Raw genomic sequence first — 21,447 nt, 5'->3', positions numbered from 1 at the left:
AAGCAATTAGGCAAGAAAAAGAAATAAAAGGTATCCAAATTGAGAGGCGAGAAATAAAATTGTCTCCATTTGTATATGACATGCTTTATACATAGAAAATTCAGAAGACTCCACCAAGAAAAACTGTTAGAAATTTGCAGGATACAAACTATATTATAAAACTATAGTAATAAAAACAGTATGGTACTAGCATAAAAACAAACACACAGGCTAATAGAACAGAGTAAAGAGCCCAGATATAAAGCCATACATATAAGGTCAACTAATTTTTGACAAGAGTACTAAAAACGCAGTGGGGAAAGGACAGTCTCTTCAATAAATGGTGTTGGAAAAACTGGATAGCCACATGCAAAAGAATGAAACTGGACCTTTATGTTCCATCACTTAAAAAGAATTAAAAATTTAAACGTAAGGCCCGAAACCATAAAATTCCTAGAAGAAAACATAGGGAAGAAGTTCCTTTGCATTGGTCTTGGTGATGATTTTTTAGATATGACACCAAAAACACAGATGACAAAATAAAAAATAAGCATAGCAATGTCAAACTAAAAAGCTTCTGCACAGCAAAGGAAACAATCGACAAAATTAAAAGGCAGGCTTTGGAACAGAAGAAAGTATCTGCAAATTCACATATCTAATAAAAGGTTAATATCCAAAATATATAAGGAACTCGTACAACTAAACAGCAACTCATATAACTAAACAGCAAAAAACAAAAACAAAAACAAAAACAAAAAACAAATAATCCAATTTAAAAATGGCCAAAGAACTTAAATAGATATTTTGTCCAAAGAAGATATACAAATGACGAACAGACACATGAAAATATTTTCATCATTACTAATTATCAGAGAAATGCAAATTAAAACTATAGTGAGATATCACCCCCACACCCATTAGGATGGCTTATGTCAAAAAGACAACAGATAACAAGTGCTGGCAGGGATGTGGAAAAAGGGAACTTTGTAATTATCAGTGGTAATTTAGAATGGTACAACCACTATGGAAAAGAGTACAGAGATTTCTCAAAAAATTAAAATAGATCTACCATATGATCCAGGAATCCCTTTCTGAGTATATATCCAAAATAAACAAAGTCAGTGTCTTGAAGAGATATCTGCGCCCACGTGTCCATTGCACCATTATTCACAATAACCAAGATATGGAAACAACCTATATTTCCACTGCTACATGAATGGGTAAAGAAGCTATTACACACGCATGCAAATATCAGCCATGAAAAAGGAAATCTTGCCATTTGCAACAACATGGATTAATCTAGAGGATATTATGGTGACTGAAATTAGCCAGACAGAGAAAAATAATTTCTGTATGATCTCACTTATATGTGGAACCTAAAAAGAAAAATTAGAACTCATAGAAGTAGGGAGTAGAATGGTGGTTACCAGGGGCTGGGAGTTTGCGTGGGGAGGTGTGGGAGATGGCAGATGCTGGTCAAAGGGCTCAAGCCTTCAGTTATAAGATGAATAAATAGATAACTTCTTTAAATTTAAGAAATAATGAAAAATATTTGGTAAAATTCACCAGTGGGGGGAAAAACATGCAAGCAAGCAATGTACCCCTGTTAAAATATCTCAAAGAGCTAGAACGCATACTCCTGTAGCATAAATGTAATTAAAAAAAAAAAAGATGAATAAGCTCTGAGAATCTATGTACAGCACGGTGACTATACTTAATAATAGTACGTTGTACAAATAATTGAAATTTGCTAAGAGACTAGAACTTAAGCCTTCTCACCACAAAAAATAAAAATAAAAAAAATACAAAAAGGTAAGTATGTGAAATGATAGATGTGTTCATTAACCCGATTGTAGTAATCATTTCACAAAGTGTATACAGATCGAATTATCACATCATACATTTTATACAATTTTATTCACCAGTTATACCTCAATAAAGCTAAAAAAAAATCTATTATGAGTAACAGTCCCATTCAAATCAATGAGAGAACACAGAAGGCTAGCAATTTACATCTATATTTTACAGTCACATACTAAAAAATGATTGGATGCAGGGCTTCAGAGTTAAGAAAAAATAATCTTTCCAGGTACTTTTGAATAGCAAAGATTGGGATAAATTTAGTCACTAAATAAAAAGCAATTTGATGTCTTGTGAATACCTTACATAACAGACAGAGGTAAGTAAAAACATTATGTACTAAAATATTCCTTGGTTAGCCAATTGAGGACATGCTGAATCTAAAAATTTTCATCCTATACACCCTGCCAACAGAATAACAACACACAAAATTATTCTAACATCCAAATTAGCTTCACATTTCTTCCTATTGATTTTCTGTTTCCATCCACAAGTTTTAGCTAAGCTCTCAATAAGTCACTAAATATTCTTAGTACATTTACTCCTCTATAGAAATGTAGCTACTAAAAGGAAATTTTTGTTTGCTTTGCTTTAGCTTTTTCTATTTTGTTTTCAGCAAAGGTTGGATACATCTGTGAGGTACATTTAGGGAGACAGGCATCTGTTTTAGCAAGCTAATATGACAAACGTATTTGCATATTCAAGGTTCCATGAAGAGCATACCTAACTCTGAAGTACATGATATGTAAGGATAGAAGAGGCTTCTATGACTAATTTAAAATGCCCTTTATTTGTTCCCCAAAGAGTATTCTAAAAACAAGTTCAAAAAACCTATCACATTTCCTCGGTTAGTGCCTAGCATATGTACATCTTCAAGGGATATTTAATACAGTCTAATGATGGTGAATGAATGCAGATCCTTAAAATGCAAAATTAGAGTCAGATACAGTGACATTCACCCCATTAAGATTTGAGACAGTTAACACCAGGGATGTTTTTTCCCTCTTATTTCTTACTTTTGAATTGTTGCCATACTTGTTTTCATTGATATGCCCATTAATTGACTTAATTGCTTTTGAAAACACATTAACTGTGAGGAAGTCATTGACACCACCTGATAGAACCTTCTAAAGAGCTGATTCATATCTCATCAAGAACCAAAACAATGATTGTATGAAGTAGGATTGAAAACAATTCCTTTCTATTTTATAATTTTCAATTGTCTGAGTTTTTTTATGAGGCATTTTAATATTACTCTTTTGCTTCCCTTTCCTTTGCTAAGAGCTCTCTCTCCCTCTCCCCTCCCCATCCTCCACCTCCCATGAAATAATCGCAATATGTCGTCAAAACTGAATTCATCTCCAAATATCAACCTGTTATTACAGCCTAGCCTTTTGAGTCATCATGCCTTTTTCCGTGCTCAGATCAATTGTCATATTTAAGGTATTTTCTCTTCGTATTTTGATAAAAATAAACTTTCAACTGTACCTTTCATCCTGTTGTTGTCATTCCCTCTAGTTACTTAATTATTGCTTTATAGTTTAAATAGACGGATTTTTTTTTAATCTGATATTTTCAAATTTCCTTATATCAGCTAAATTACATACACAACTTTGGGGGATGGTCATATATACAATATTATGGGTCCATCAATTTCATAGGCTTTATGGAGCTTTCAATTGGTTGGTCTTTTATAAATATCTTACATAACAGGCAGAGATAGCTAACAAAATTATGAATTAAAATATCTCTGTTAGCCATCTGATCGCATACTGAATCTAACAATTTTCATCATATACACCTTCACAAAGAACCCACAAATTATTAACCTAACATACAAATCATCTTACATTTCTTCTTAGTGATATTTTTTGTTTTTAAAAAGCTGAAAACCACAGGTTAATACTCAATGCAGCAAATATTACTAAAAATGATATCGAATATATTAGAAATAACAGGATGCGAATAATGAAGAAGCCAATAAACAAAAGGAAACAGAAATATTTCTCCACTTGATTTTGCTGCAAACTTTTTAATGATTTATATACCACCATATAAGCTTTTTTTTTTGCTCCATTTATGAACTATTAATGATAGCCACATTTTTAAAAAATAAGACAATCTGTTGGAGAATGTTATTTTTTCCATTAGAACTCAAGCCATTAACTCCATTATCCATTTTCGTTTCTTTGTCAATGCAATCTGTCTCTTTGTTTTGCCCCTATTAACGCCATATTGAAAAATTGAATCTGTTCCCTAAGTTAGTCTCTAATTTATTTTATTATTTGAAAGAGAGTTTAGTGCTTGGAAACTTGCTCGGGGAGATAGATTGCCCTTCCTAAAATTCTCCACAGCGCAAACATCAGTATTGCAAACATGTTCACCAGTGAGCCCCCAGCTTGCTTTTGAAGAATTGCTGAATAAAATGGCCGAGGTCAATATAAGGCATCTCAGAGGCTCTGCTACTTCACGTGACAGGTGATGGTGATCCTTTCAGACTAAAAGAAAAAGCCGCCAGAGCTCTCTAAGGCACACTGTCTGTTGGGTCTGAGGGTTGGGAAGGTGATTTGTCTGGTCTATAAGATTTCCAGACCTAAAGAGAAAAACCTTAATAAACTCAATGCCAGGTTCAGATCTCATAAAACGCATTCCTTTTTTTTAGTCCATCGTAGATTCTGTGTTTTCATAGTAAATTATTTTCTTTATCACTTGACAAAATTATTGATCATTATTAGATATAATTTTCACATGTTGGATGAAGTAGAATAATCTAGTATTGAATATTGAACATGTATCGGAGATGCTGTCATCTAAAAGACAAGTCAAGGTTTTCTTCTCAGCTGTATGAGAAAATAAGAGAGGCTAATTAGCAAATTTCAACCTCCTTAGCCACCCTGAACTCTGATCTGGCCTCTGAACCCCTCAACTCTGAGACCATGGTCCTACCATCCCTCACTGTCTACAAAGCCGAACTGTTTCTCCAAAGAGTCGAGATGATCGTAAGACTTACATTCTCCCCCGCTTAAGGAATCACAATCCTGCACGTTCTGCTCTCCAGTGTCTAAAACCAGTGGTAGTTCCATTTATTTTATCCACTATTCTTTTCGACTGTGGTTGAGTGAGTCCCTTTTCACTGACTCCCTTGTGACAAGATGAAGAAATCCTTACATCCAGTTTTTAATCACAGCAGGGCCTCGAGTAACGTTCTGTTGTCACATTGATGAGATGCCTAGGAATTTAACTCTTATTTATACCAATTAGGCTATGGTAAAAATCGATTTCATCATTTTGCTTAAATCTGCGAACCTATCAATGACATTAAGGACTTTCTGTATAAACTTTTTAGTTGCAGTAGCACCCACATACAGAAAAGCATGCAAATCATAAACACAAAGACTAACTTTCATAAAAGAAAAATATTCATATATATATATATATAAATGGCATCCAGATTAAAAATAAAACATTACCAACAGCCCAAAGCTGCCTGCCTCATGGCTTTCTCCAAACACTGTAATCACAATTTTGTCTCCCATTGATAAGTTTTACCTGTTTTTGAATTTTGTATGTAGCACTTGTTCTCTGGTGCCAGACTAATTTTGCTCAAGATTATTATGTTGTGATTAACTGTGATGTTGCAAGTGTTTTCATTTATCTTATTGCTGTAGAACATTCTAGTCTGCTCTATTGTGTACATATATGTCACAATTGGGCAGTCTCCTGTTTAGAGCTATCACTAACGTTGCTGTACCTTATTCGTGAAGAGCTTGTTTCAAGAACATGTGAACAGATGTACATTTGTATGGTGGTTTGAAATTCCATTTTCCTGATAACTATTCAAGTTGAACGCCTTTCCACACACTTACTGCCCATGTGGGTATCCCCCTGTAGTGAGTACCTATATTAAGTCTTTCGCATATTTTATATTGGCTACTTTCCTGTTTTGTTTTGTTTTTTTATTGATCTGTTGGAATTCCTTAGATAGTCTTCTATGACTATCTGAATCACAAATATCTTCTATTCTATGGCTTGTTTTTCCCCTATTTTGATGTTCTTTTGATGGAAATAATTTTTTAAATTTTAATTCAGCATAAATTGCTCTTTTTCACTAGTGGTTGGATTTTGTATCTTTTTTTAAGCTTTGCTTAAACCAAGTCACTGTTGAAACTCTCATTTTTTTTTTCCTAAAAAAGTTTTGTTGCTTTACCTTGCACATTTTGAATTTGATTTTTCATACGGGTGAAGTAAGTTTCTTGATTCGTTTTGTTTATAGGAATATCCAGTCACTAAACACAATTTATTTTAAAAAATCATCTTTTCCCCACCATCCTGAAGTGTCACCTGTGATCATATATGTGTGTTGGTCTGTTTCTGGACTCTATTGAATTCCATTGTTTTATTTTCTATCTTTTCAGCCACCCTTGCACCCCAAATTTTCTGACCTTTAAAATGGGTTGGTTATATAGTGGTTTAGCTCCTCAAAAGTAAGAAGCTAAGCTACACCAAATTCAAGTAAATTAGATTTGAAAGCAACAAGCATTAATAGAGGTAAAAGAGATTTTCGAAGGATAAAATATTTGCAGCAGAGAAAGACATTTCAGAAGAAAAATTTCTCTCATTTTGTGCTTTAATTTGTCTTGCTCTTCTTGATTATTTGCATTTTTATATACCTTTTAGATTCATCTTATCCACTGTCGAAAAAAATATTGTGCAGGGATTTTATTGGAATAATACTTGGGGGAAACTGATTTCAATTATTTATGATACTAAATCTTCGAATGAGTGAACTCAATATATATTAGGTCTTTCATTTCTGTCAATGTTCCATCGTTTTCTATAGGTGAGAACAAATTAATCCATGTGAGGGAAAGCACTTTGAAATCCTGAATAATACTATAACATAAGTGATATTTTTATAATCACATGCTTTAGCCAATAAATTAATTTGCAAAATGACTAATATATGGAAAATTTCACCTTCCATGAACTTTGAGACTGTTTTAAGTTTTTAAATTTAATTCCAATATGAACCTCCATGTATTCATTTGTGTGGTTTTAAGTTGGCAGGCTTAACTTCTAGCAACACTTTGCTTGAGATATGCAAATTTCAAAGCTTGTTGAAGTCATTGTTCAGAGGCCAATAATAGAGCAGGAAGGTTAACACGGGAATAAGGAATCTCACAAAGTTGTAACAACGTATTTTGATATGCAAAAATACAAAGAGGTTCCTCACACGGTGACTTGGAAAGCATGATCGTATGCATCTGATTTTGCTTCTGCTGGGTTCTTTCACCTGCTCCCTTACATGACTCAAGGAAACAGAGCTACGCAGAGCTCTGTTGCAGGGGTACAGGGCTTAAAAAGGAACTGCGCTGCACGATTTCGTGGTGGATCTAAATGCCTAACAGGTTATGGAAGAAAACGCGCAGAGAGTCGCATTTGATAAACCCAGGTCTCTGTTCGGAGATCCCTCTAATCCTTTAGTCTTCCCTTTACCCCTTTAGACATGGCTTCGATTCTCTTTTGCTTTGCTTTTTGCATATACATATTACCTCCGTTTTGCGGCACTATCTATTCGGTTATTATGGAAATGATTAGATGTAGCGAGATAAATCATTCTATTTATAAAGTTATATAAATAAAATAATATACATATATTGTTATGTGTATGATCATATATATGGCTTATAGAGAGCTGTGATATTATGTGTCATAAATACAACCTTAACTTAATTGAACAATGGTCTCTGGTGGCACGTTCCAAAGCTCAAAGTCGATTCTGACAAACAAGTCACAACTGACAACCAAATAATATTGTTGGAAGATTCCATATGAACAAACTAGTGCTCTTCTTTTTATGCTAAAAGAACAAATTCACCACCAAGGATGATTATTATGTCTATATGTGAAATAAAGTAAGGTAAATATATGATTGATAGAGGAAAAATTACTTATATTTATTTGTGTAGCTATTTTCAATGAAGTCAATTACAAGGTTGAATTGCTATGGCGATCATCTCGGTTTTCTAACTGGTTTTCCTCATTAGATATCCAGGTCCTACTCTGGGCAACTCTCACCATCTCTAATCACTTCCCTTCCTGTTCTTGGTCCTTAGTACATGTATATTTTTACTCCTCAGATTGGGAAATCACCTCTTGGGAATCAGATTTTAATGGGAATTCTTTCAGCAGATGATGCAGTATAAGAACAAACATTGACAACTCTCTCGATCGGACTAGTGCTCTGAAAGCTTGAGTCAGAAGCACAAATAAAGAGATGATGAAAAATAATATGTACCTTGAAGTCGCATGAAGGTTCTCGTTTGAGAGCTTGGGCATGTCTCACTGGAGCTACAGAAGATCTAGAGTGTAGGTTAACAGTCAGTAGGATCCCGGTGTAAGACTCCACCTTACTCACTGATGAAAATGCAAAATGGCTCTGGAAGTGAAAACTGGACGTGAGTAAAAGATAGAAAACTGTGGATTTAAGAAATAGTCATGGAGAAACAAAAGAATGATGTTAATCAAATTTTTAACTAGCCAAAAAAAAAAAAAAACCCTGTTAGTCAATAACTTCAGGAATTATATTTTAGAATACATTTTTAAGAATAAATTGTCTTTCATTATATTTTAGAATACATTATATTTTAGAATACATTTTTAAGAATAAATTGTCTTTCATTTTTAAATATGAATAAATATTTTTGTGGAAAAAATTTTAATTATCTTTTTTTTTCTAATTTTTATTTTTAATTTTTTTAACTTAAGTAAAATATACCATATATATGGTATATCTATGGTATGCAATTTTATATTAGTTATATTAGTTTCAGGTACAATATAGTGAGTTGACATTTTTATACGTTACAATGTGATCACTGCAGTAATCCTAGTGCTCATCTGTCACTGCGCAAACTACCACAGTATTATTTACCATATTCCCCTTCACCTCTTTCATCCCTACCCCTCCCTTCCTACCCTCTGGCGAACATCCTGTTGGTCTCTGTTTCCGAGACTGTTTTTGTTGTTCGTTTGTTTTGATTTTTTAGATTCCACATATAAAAGAAACCATACGGTATTTATCTGTTTCTGTCTGACTTATTTCACTTAGCGTAACACCTTCTAGGTCCATTCATGTTATTGCAAAGGGCAAAATTTCATTCTTTTTTATTGCTGCATAATATTCCATCGTATATATGTTCAACATCTTCTTTTTCCCTTCATCTACCAGTGGACACCTAGGTTGCTTCCATATCTTAGCTGTTGGAAATAATGCTGCAATGAACATAAGGGCGCATATATATTTTTGAATTAGTGTTCTCGTTTTCTTCGGCTAAATGCCCAGAAGTAGAACTGCAGGGTCATATGGTAGATCTGTTTTTAGGTTTTTGAGGACTCTCCGTGGTGTTTTGCATAGTGGCGGCACCATTTTCCAGTCCATCAACAGTGCACAAAAATCAAAAGAACATCATCTTTTCACTGGGAGAAGTGTTAGGCAATTTGCGATTATGTTTAAAACTCATTGCATTTATTGCCATTTTAAATGCATTTTATTTATTAAATATATTTTAGTATATCGCTTTTATATTTTCCAACATAATCAGTTTGAGCCACATTTCCCAAGTTGTAATCACATTTGATTTTCTTTCGCTAATATTCCACAAATATTACTAGACATAAATAAATAAATAATAAATGTACCTGTGATTGCTTCTCCATAATACATCATTTTAAATGGTCCTTTTCCTGATCTGAATCACATACATACATATACATTTACATAGAAAGAAAAGAGATTCATTGTTTTGTTTTTTTTATTTACTGAGCACACAGGAAACTATTTCTACAGATACATTGTCCGTTGTCAAATTTCTCTTGGCTTGATTTTTATTATTTGATTTGCTTTGCCATTCTTGTTTTTGTTAATTATAATTTTTATGAATAATATAAATCTTCGCCTTTACCACTCTTTTCTCCTCCTCTCCTTCCTCCTTTTCTGCTTCTTCCTTCTTCACTTTTGATTAGTACTAAATGAAATCTGTATAACAGTGTGGGAAGAATTAAAATCCTAACACTATTGGGTATTCCAATCTTCAACTCAGTATATCCTTCTACTCTACTTTTCTCAGAAATATCTTGCAGTACTCATTACAGAGGTCTTGCATTTCTTTTCTTTATGTTTAAGTTTTGATGCTGTTTTAATGGTATTTTTATTGTATTTCTCAATTATTACTTGATATTATATAGAAATAATTTTTTGTGTATATTTTTCTATTATTGGTATTTTGTTAAATTCACCGATCAGTTCTAGCAATTTCACTTATTTCTATGTATATAACCAAGACATCTGTAAATAATGATAGTCATTTTCTTTCTTTATATTTTTTCTGTCATTTATTTCTTTTTCTTACTTTAATAAACTGGATTTAGATTCCAGTGCAATTTTGAATAGCAGTGGTGACAGTGGATATTTTTGACTAGCTCATTTCAAAAAGAAAGTGACTAATATTTTATCATCATTTTCAGATAGAAAAAGTACCACTCTAGTTCTAATTTTCTGAATTTTTAATAATAAATTTTATCAATATTTCCCTGTATCTGTTAAGATTATCAGAGGAATTCCTCCTTTATTCTGTCAATGTGCCAAATTACATTTATTAAATGTTGAAACAACCTTGCATTCTTAGGATAAATTGTTCTTCATCATGCTATCACTTATATATATTGTTGGATTTTATGTGATAATATTTTCTTAAGGTTTTTCGTATCTCTGTGTTCATGAAGACTCTATACCTATCATCATTTTACTTTAACTGTCCTTTTCAAGAGTTGGTTTCAGGGTTATTCTAGCCTCAAAAGGAAGCCAGAAAGTGTTTTTTTCACATCTATTTTCTGAAAGGTTTGTATAAAATCGGGCATGTTTCTACTTTAAATGATTAATAGAATTTGCCGGTGAGGCCGTCTTGACCTGGGAGAAGGTTTTACATTAAAAATTTAAATATGTGATTGCTTAAATTTTATAGTTTTTATACGAATTACATATGTAGTCTCATGAAATTGTTAATAATTTTTGTTACACTTCGATGTACGAAGAATCCATATTGATGTCTATTCTTTCTTCCCTTATGTTGGTAATTTGGATTTTCTCTTTTTTCTTGCTTGTCCTTTAGAGGTTTAGCAATTTTATAAATTTTTACAAGAACCTGTTTTTATATATGTTAATTTTCTGTTTATATCACCTTATTTTTATTGATTTTCTTCCACTATTTGTTATTTTGTTCTTTTAATTATTTTGGATTAAATTTATCTTATTTTTCTAGCTTCTTAAGAAACAAGTATGCGTCCTTGATTTTTTCAACGTTTGTTTTATAAAACAAATAACTAAAGCTATACATTTTTTTCTAAGCACTGCTTTAGCTGAGTTCTACAAGTTTTGACATGTTATGCTTTCATTAAATTTCAGTTCAAATATCTTCTAATTTTCCTTGTGACTTCTTTTTTGACCTAAAGGTTATAGAAATGTGATGCCTTAAATATTTGTGAGTGTCTAAATATGTTAATTGTATTGATTTCTAATATAATTCTGTTGCTGTCAGAAGTCATATTCTATATGTTTCAGAAATTTGAAAATTATCCAGACATATTTATGGTATCATATATGGTTTATCTTTCTTAATGGTCCATCTGTTTTTGAAAAGAGTGCCTATTCCACCATTAAGTTTAATATGCCTCAATTAGATAAATTTGATGATTTTGTTTAAATCATTTTGCTCACTGATTTCTGTCTAAATCTCGAGATTTTTGTCTCCATCCATTGCTAAGAGATGAGTGTAAAATTTATCTAGCTCTGAGTGTGAATTTGTCTGTTTCCCTTTAGTTATCAACTTATTTTATATAGTTTTAGTCTGATTATTAATACTTATTATCATTATGTGTTCTTGGTTAATTGAATCTATATTATAAATGTCTCGTATTAATATGGCCACTGATTTTTTGTTACTAAATATTTTCTACTCTATATTTAGTATCTTTGTGGTTTTGTTTTTAAAGTATAAACAACATATAGTTGGATCTTGCTTTATATCCAGTCTATCTCTGATTTGAAATATTTATATTAATGCTATTATCGATGTTTGTGTGTGAATTTATTAACTTGTATTTTTTTTCTATTTATCACATATGTTCTCTTTCCTGTTTTTCTCAATTCTACTTTCTTATGGGTTACTTTACTATTTTTAAGTATTACATTTTATCTCTGTTATCAATTTTATAACTCTTTGTGATACTTTCTTTTGTGGTTGCGCTAGCGATAAGCGAATACTGGCTGTGTATGATATCTGTGTTGAATGTCTACCTTTTAATTAATTAATTCAACAAATATTTGTTTATATAAGCAACATTCTATCATGAGTACAATGATGAATAAATTAGACATGATTTCTTGTCCCAGATAGCTTAACTTCTAAACAGAAGAGGTAGGGCAGAAAGAGTAGAGGAAAATGAACAAATAAAATTTTAAAATAATTATTAGTTGAGATACATTTTTGAGGGCACTCATTATGGTGATGGGAGCAAAGATGACTCAGGGGACAAAGTCAAGGAAAGCCTCTCGAAAGAGGTGACAAAAGGACTGAAATGTGAACTACTAACAACGTGTTAACCATGTGAAGAGTATTATGAATAGAGAAGACAGCATGGTCGAAGCCCTAAGTTCCAGGAACCAAAATGATGACGATCATTTGCAAGTGAAGATGGTCAAATGGCAAATGATTCTGTTAGAGAGATACAGTGCATATATCATATAGGGCATGATGGGCATGGGATGGAATTTAAATTCTACTCAGAGTAATGGGATAAGATTAAAAAGCTTTAAAAGGCAGGGGTACGCCGTGATCATTCATGTTTAATTATGACACACAAATCCAAACTTCCAACAGAACTCCTTTTCTCATTCTATAGTAACATCTTAGTCCAGTTTTATAGTTTGCCAATGCACCTTTCTGCTACTAAAAGTTCGTAATTTTTTAGCTGGTAAAGTGTATAAGTTGAATCATTTTTCAGTATTTCCAGCGGTTTCCTAGGAAAGGCTATTCTGTGTGACTAATTTATCTGAACCCACTTGGGAGTCAGGAGACAGCCAGGGCCCCAGAGTGAATTGCTATAAATACTTGGCCAGATCTCAAAAGCCATGTGTGACTAGCACTTTGACCTTTCTGTAATTACAGAAAATTCTCAACCTATAGGAATTAACTTAGAGCGATTCTCATTTATGGCACTCCTACCATCATGCCCGTGTAATTATTTATAGGATTTAGAGCAACGAGAGCACAGACTGTGTCACTCAAACTGTCCAGAACTTAAGTATCGCCACATAAAACTCAAACCCCTGAGCTATGCCTTAGCTACGTGTTTCAGGTGCATCATCAAGTCTGGAACGAGAATTAATCATTTCCTTGCATATCTACCATTCCACTTTCAGCCAGGCATCTCATATAGTAATAAAACTATGTATTGAAGTAGATATTGTATATCCCATTAAAATTATTATATAAATTTTAAAAGCTTTTTGCTACACAATATATAGATGTTTGTCTGTGTCTAGTCACATTTATAAAATAGTGGGTAGTATATGTTGCTCTCTACTGCAATGCTTTAATAAAATATGAAAATAGCATTGCCATATTGGAGTACCATATAAAAGAAGCAATATGCAATATGTTTAAGAATTCCTTGTATATATTCAAGTTATGATCAATACCAGATTATGTGGATCACTTTTTAAAGGAGGGCTATAACCTGAGAATTTATTTAATTGGTTACAAAATAGATTTATTCAACTAAGCTCTTAAAATTCACCTGATGGCATTAAGACAATTTACAATAAATAGCCTGAAAATGAACCTCATTATTTTTCACAATGATATTTTAAAGAGAAATTCCTCCAAAATATGTTCTAAGAAACCAAGGAAAAAGATATGTATGTGTTAGTATCTAACATTTGCACTATATCATGATTTTAAATTAAACATCCCAATAAACATAATCAGAAATCACTGATTTTTATCTGTGCTTTCAGGCTTAATTGTACCTCTAACAATAGTTGCTAATTTTTTTTAATGTTTGCTAAGCCCCAGATTCCATTATAAGCACATTTTATAAACTTTCTCAATTCACTTTTATAATAGCCTGCCTGATTTTACTACTATAATTATTCTTTTGTTAGTTTTTTGTTTTGTTTTGTTTTGTTTTGTTTAAGACGAGGTAATTGTCAGGAAGAACTTGCGAATAACTATACAGCTAATATAAACAAGCTTGTATTAAAATTCTCCTTAATATCACTTTTATTCTAGAATTACCAAGATATTTTTATTGTAAAAATCTTTTTCGTATATTGGTAAAGAAATGATGAGGCAATTCTATGGCAAACCTTTAATTATGCTGCTGAAATACTGACAAGTCTTGTGCCTTGTGATGGCATCAGAGTTCATTTCAGATTTTTCTTCTACAGATGAAGGAGTCCAACTCTAGACAAAGGTAATTTCTAAATAAACACCACTACACGTTTTGATTTGTGTTTCTGATCTTATTTATCTGCCAGATACCTGCTCATTAGGTCTTTACAATTATATTTAAATTGAATTATTACACAGAGCAAGGGCACTGATGATTTATAAATACAATAATCAATAATACAACATCATTTTATTTCTGTTTTACTATCACTATCTTAGGGTGAATGAGCTTTACTAATCTTTCTAAATTATCTGTGTATTAAATCCACATTATTCCATAGCTTAAAAAAATAATAAACAAGCAATATTATAACCGTATCTACTAACCTGACTCTGACCCTAATGTCTAATACATGGAGGAGAATGACTTGTGCGAATTACATTCTGATTAAATAAATACAAAAGGTCTAATTCAAGAAAAAAACCCTTCTGTTTTGATGCTGTTTTTGCCTTATAAAAATATATTTTGTGCTGTAAAATATCTCTTAAACAAAGTTTATATTTTACACTATGAAAAATAAATTGATGAAATGTGTTGTAAAAATATGAGAAAAAATTGTGTTAATGTAGATGGGAATTAATGATAATGTTTCACTTACTAAAAATAAGTTGCTTTTAAAATTATTTTTATTTAAAATATGATAAACTGATTGTCTTACTAAAATAGTTACCGTTGGCTAAAAATAATCCATTGGATAATAAGTAAATATATTATTTTTACCTTCAGCACATTTTCTTCTTGAGCTTTACAAACAAAAAAATAATTCATAGTTGTCACCAATCTCTGGTCTAATTTAGAGTTCACTACTGATCACCTATTAAACACTAGGAAATGTTTTGAATCTTAGAAATTCAAAAATGTACACCTGGGCTTCATTCTAATTGGCAATAAGCAATAGAAAAAATATTGAAATAAATTCTATAAATAGCAATGTATACAACCAACAGTGAGACACATGAGGAAGTTCTTGATTTTACCTGAGAAGGCTGTAAAATGTTCAGGGAAGGGTGGAGGTGATATGTTAATTCAAGTAGGAACACGCCAGCCAGAAGAAATAGCCTCTGCAAAAGGAGAAGCTAGGAGTCTGTCAAATGATCCCTTACATTACAAAATCCTTAACTATAATACCATTTTCTAACTAAAAATCGGATCTGGCCAGCTTTTTCATTTAATTACTTGTTTCTATACGTCTGTCATTCAACACCATCAACACATTTAACGCTTTTTTCTCCTAATCCATCAGTTTTCAATGCCTTAATTTACTTGAAAATAAATTAAACTCTCAGAAATGTTTCATATTTCTGTGTTTCAATGTAAACATTCTTTATTAGGTTTTATAAATTTGACTTCTGAGGATATTGTAATTTAATACTTAAATCTGATTTTGATAAATTTTATTTTTATTGATATTTGTATGGTTGGTTAACCTCATTTTACAATCGTCTAAGATAGTATATAAATATAAATGAATTTCATATGTTGTTTCAGGTTGGAGTCCCCAGAAATCAGAGTCTGAGATTATCATGTAGGACATTTATCAGGGAATGCTCTAAGGATCCACACCCCAAAAGAGAAGATGGAAGCAAATTTTGATAGAGAAATAAGTTAAGCTGTGATGCAGACTCAACGAAAACCATAGCTCATCCCACAGTGAGCTCTGAAAGGGGGATGGCTCTTCAGAGTTGTCCTGAGCTGGGGGAAGAGGGCCGGGCAACCAGGCTCCTACATCAACCAGTCTTTGGACACAGCTGCATCCAGGTAGGGGTATGGCGATGGATGAGGTGGTTTTCAAATGAACGTAAATTCCCAGAGATGCCTGCGAGCTGGGGATTCTTAGCCAGTTGCATTCCAGCAACTGTTAGAATAAGTCCTTCATTCGTCTAGTGAGTCCCTTTTCTGGGAGAAAATTAAAAGAGGAGGGTAAGTGGAACAGACTAGAGGGCCCACCAGTGAAGCTGGTCTTAAGGATAAGCTCATTCTTCTAGTATCCAATCCAGAGTGTCCTCACCTTTGGCTGAACTTCTGCAGTCTCGGTGGCTTACACGGTGGAATGATCCAGAACTTCTTCCCAGGGCTCTTGAGTCTTTGATCACCAAGCTCTTTGCAATTATTTAAATAGTAACTACTAAGTAAAAATACCGATTTTTTAAGAAATTGGGAGAATATGGTGGGGGTTGAGCGTTTGTATACAGATAAGGTCTAAAATTTTTTCAATAATTTAAAAAAATGTGATATAAACATATACTTTCAAACTATAGAGGAAAATACCAGATAAAATGGCTTTCATATTTGAGCGTCATTACTCGTATGCAGACCTTGGGGGAGAAGGTGATGGCAAGATGGGGTGCAGGTTTTCACTATATACTGTAAGCACAATTGTGTTTTCACGTTATGCACACACGTTACCCTGATAAAAGTAAAACTAAAAAAAGTAGTAGTCTTCTACGAAAATAAGATGTACTGGTCCTCATAATTTAAGAAAGTTTGCAAAGAAGCTTAAATGTGAAGAGGTTATATCAGCAATTAAAACATCTAGGTTAAAAATCTATACATTGTTGAAGCCAGCGGGGGTTATATATTTTCATTTCTGTGAGAAAACCAAAAAGCAAGCAAAACGACATAATTAAAGCACAAATGTGATGATTCTCCCTTCAATCAGTGTGCAAGTCTATGATCATTTGGTGATGTGCAAATTAATTTTGCTCTGGCCTCTGAAGACCGGTATTAGCGAACTCTGCAAATTTAACTAAATGACCATCTAAACAATATTATCAGGATCTCTACAATTATAAAATCGCTTTTGAACAATAATGAAACACCTCCTTTCAGTTTTTTCTCAATTTTTATTTAGAATGAAATAACATGGTATCACCATTTAGAAATATTTTAATCTCACTATAATTTAACATTAAAAAATCTAGTAATTTTGATTTTTGACAATAAAATTTATAAAAATAATTTTACATTTATAAAATGAATCATTATTTCACAATAAATTATTCATTTTTATTACCTGAAAAAGTTTTGTGCTATATAAAAGCAATAACTTTTCTTATCAATATTTTAAACATATCAGTTCATTCCATCCAACATTTTTGGCAGTTAAGTATACAAAATATTATATTACAAATTCCCTGACCATAGTTATTAAAACAAAATTGTTAGTTAACAATTTCTAAAACATAACTGTTTAGCAAATATATGCAGATAAGTTAAAGGGCTTACTAATAAAGAATTCGTTTTATATTTTAAAGGTTTTTTTTAATATCTTCTAAGAGAACAACACGATAAGCAGAAATTTGCTGATGATATTGTATTTATGAAAATCAAAAAGATTCTTATTCATGAAATAGAGATGTCAGAGTAAATTTTCAAAAAAATTATAAAGTTAAAAAAATTTCTCTCTCACTCTCTGTCTCAAAGACGTATTTTACAGTTGCACAAAGGTGGCAGCTCTTGAAAGAATTTATTGATTCTATTAAATCAATGATAGCTTCTAAGTAATCACTTTCCACTTTAAGAGTTCAATTTCACTTCAAGAGCCAATAAGTTAGTTAACATTTACTGAACCTTTTTACTCGTAGAGTAAATTGGGGTTATGAAATCATAATCTTAGAAATTTTGAAAGATCCCCAAAAAATCATGTAAATCAATCTCTTACTTTTTTATATCATTGATAATTACTCAACCAGTTGTTGCCTGCTTCAGCTAATAAATTATGTGAGTGTCAGAGAGAGAGAGAGGGAGAGGAAGATGTCACTGGTTCACGAAGTGACCCATCATTAATTGTTTTTAATTAAGCTCCAGCTTTAGACGATATCAAAGAGTTTAGGGCTCCAGTGAACTGTACTCCTCAGTCTAGAATTAGACATTTAGTATATCCCTGGGTTGCTGGATTTTGGAAAATCTGAGAAATTAGTGATTTAAATTTGATTTAAATTTGGATTTTGGAAAATCTGAGAAATTAGTGATTTAAATTTGTTTTTGATTTTATTGTAACCTATCTGGTATATCTTTTATTTTCTTTGATTTGTTTACAAGATTTTTCTAGGGGCAAGACTCTTATTAAAAGCATAAAAGTGGTTTTCTTGTCACGTTGCAATAATTTGACACTCACTGCTTTACATGAAAATATGTTACAAGTCACACGACAGATGGTATTCGATCAGCACCCAATCACATATATTTAAAAACCACAGTAAAACGCTCACGTTTTTCATCCTATACCAAATATATAATTACTCTTTTAAAAGGCAACCAGATCTGGGGGTAAATGTGGCTCTCCTGCTTCTTAGGTTTATGAACTTGGCTTATGTTACTTAAACCCTCTAAGCTAAAGATTTCTTTACTTACAAAGAAAGATAATAATACCTCTCTTACGGGGTTGTTGTGAGGATTAAATGAGGCAACGTGTGTGTGACAGATGGCTAATTTGTCTCCCCATATTTGTCTTCCAGAGTTGTGACGTTTCAGTTGGCACAAGGCTTTCTGCTTTCTCTCCCGGCCTCCCTGGGAACTAGCTGTGGGCGTGTGACAAGTTCTAGTCAATGAATGACGACTTCTAGACTGTCTCAGAAGAGAGAAATAAACTTCTCTCTTGGTTGAGCAAGTTTGGGGGGGTTTTCTTTTTACAGTTTAGCCTGTAACCTATCTGCTAAAACTAACAACTTTTATCTTAACATATATCTTGAAATACAGTCAGATTTGAAAGAACATCCAGTCATCCTTGGAATGGCCATTTGTATTTTTCTAAACTTAAAATAGCTATATTTAACTGTGAGCCAAAAGGATGCTCTTTAGACACAGATATCCATAAGTGATTCTTCACAGATCTATGCCTTGTTCTACAGTAATTGCTTTATTTTTCTAATTTGCAAATTTAAAATTTATTAAAAGCTTAGCTCATTTTATATCAATCTGGGATTTCTGATCAACCATTCGCGGTCAAAAAAAAAAAACAGTTCTGCATCACATCACGGTAAAGCAGCTATTTACAGATTTAAATTAACATTAAGACAACAAATGAAAGTAGTATGTAAGATTCAACTGCTTTAGGTACAGTACAGGAAAAAAAAACATATAAACATATTGAAACTCAGATACACAGCAGTTGCAACTGAAGGTTTTAAACATTAGCAAAGACAAACAAAATGAGTATATAAACGAGAAACTAGTTTACCATCTTATAACAGCACCATGAAGAAGCCTTGGCTAAGAGTTTGCCAGAAGTATCATCCTGAGATATTTCAAGACCATAATTGTTCACGTTTGCGCAGTGCCGTTCAGAAGGAGACGCGTCCTCACAATCGCTTTTGTTTGGAGAGAGACTGATGGGAAATGACGGACGCTTGGTTCGCAGCCATTTTGAATTGTTCCTGACCAGAGCCTTGTGGGGGGGAAGGGAGTGGGGTTTCAGGAGTTGCTGCAAAAGAACCAGAGAATTGTATGTGATGGTGACAGTCACCCTGACCTATCCCATTAAGTCCTGTATGACACCGATAGGCATTGTTTTATTTTGGATGTGTTTAAACGATCCTATACAAAGCAGTGATTTGTAGAACACATTATCCGCTCACTGACTTACTATGGCAGATGCGCTCCTAGCCTACCTCTCCAAATAGATTGAAACTGGACTAGATCATGCTTAAAAATCTTAAGCATGTCTTTCTGTCTTTCTTAATAGCATGTATAAGCATCTGTTTCTCTCACCCAGTGGAAAGAAGTTTGTGAAAAGAATGAACAGAATGCTAGTGTTTTTTCAGCTCTTAGGAAACAAATGTTATAATTTTTGCAATAAAAAATACACATAAACTAAAATATATTTCATTTGGATTCCACTAAAGCACATTAGATGAATAAAATATGAAGGTAAAATACTTTTCAAGTGCTTTGAAATCTGTTGCAGTTAAAAGCATCTAAAAAACACTGGCTTTGTCACTTCAAAATTATTGTATTATAATTGAACTTGTCCGTCCCTACCCCATCAATGCAGAGAGCAAGTCTAAGTGATGGATAAAAGTTATAGTTTGAATATTTCATTGTCTAGAAAGTATTTCCTCCTACTGCAAACATTTACCGTATTATGAAATAACATGAGTTATTCTATAATTTGTAAAAACTTGAAATATTTTAGTACTCATATTTATTATCATTCCACATATTTAACAGAAATAGAAAATGTTTGATGATCAGACTGAAGCATTGCAAACTTTATAGATTTTTTCCAAAAGTTTTTTAAAGTTCTAGGAAAAAAAAATTCTATAAAAAAGTGAAAACAGTCCCTTTTTGCCAGATTTTCCTTAATATGATAACTTTAGTATTATTAAGTACGAATTAACAATGACTTAGAAACAAATTTTTAGATAGTTTAATTAACAAAAGAATAAACAAACTGCTTTAAAAACTTTTTCTTCATATTGAGGATGGATCTGAAACCAGCTCTAAAAGATCAAGTAAATATTCATGAACTTTAATTTTGGTCTGTGTTATGTGTTTAATGTTTTGCTTTGGATAAAATGTAAACTATTCTAAATGAGCACAAGCAAAGCAAAACTTGGCTTTACAAATGATTCTTATAAATATTGTCCTGAAAGCGGAAAATAAAAATGGAAACTGTGATGATGTGATTCTAAAAAGATTAGGGTCAACAAATATGCTTTTAAACTACTAGAAAATTAGCATTTAAAAAGTAAAGGGCTCAGGCGCCAGTAGAATTGTTAAACTTTCTCTTCATTTGGTGCCTGTAATGCTTAATGCGTTGTTAATGTGTTTTATTTTCTGAGTTTATGAATTACTGATCTCACAACCCTATGGATTTCAGTATGGTATTGGCCTTGCCTCTCTGCTTAGGACAACCTATTAAATGGAAATGGTGACATCTACTTTGCAAGGATGGTCCCAAAATAATGTCTCTCAAGTATACCGGGACCCACAGGTTAAATGTGCCATACTAGTTCTATAATTCATACTCTTTTCTAACAGCTTCATTTTCTGCCTCTGTCATACACTCGAAGGACTTTGTGTTTCAGACAATACGTACACATAGGTGTACAAGGCTTGGCACTAAAGGACAGACGTGAAAACATGCCATTTCTG

General features: G+C 32.5%; 1 protein-coding gene across 1 annotated transcript in view; it reads right to left on the bottom strand.

Moving 5' to 3' along the window:
* Window positions 1-18,318: 18,318 nt before the first annotated feature.
* The window catches only part of HNF4G (hepatocyte nuclear factor 4 gamma), a 19,564-nt gene continuing 16,435 nt past the window's right edge, over window positions 18,319-21,447 (bottom strand). The window contains exon 9 of the mRNA XM_025041171.1: window positions 18,319-19,774. Within this exon, the coding sequence (XP_024896939.1) occupies window positions 19,653-19,774 (122 nt within the window). The 3' untranslated portion in view covers window positions 18,319-19,652. The remainder of the gene's footprint in view (window positions 19,775-21,447) is intronic.

Source organism: Pteropus alecto, unplaced genomic scaffold, assembly GCF_000325575.1.
Source record: "Pteropus alecto unplaced genomic scaffold, ASM32557v1 scaffold87, whole genome shotgun sequence".
Lineage (NCBI taxonomy): Eukaryota > Metazoa > Chordata > Mammalia > Chiroptera > Pteropodidae > Pteropus > Pteropus alecto.
The sequence above is the reverse complement of the archived record's forward strand: the minus strand, read 5'-3'. Positions and strand labels throughout refer to the sequence as shown.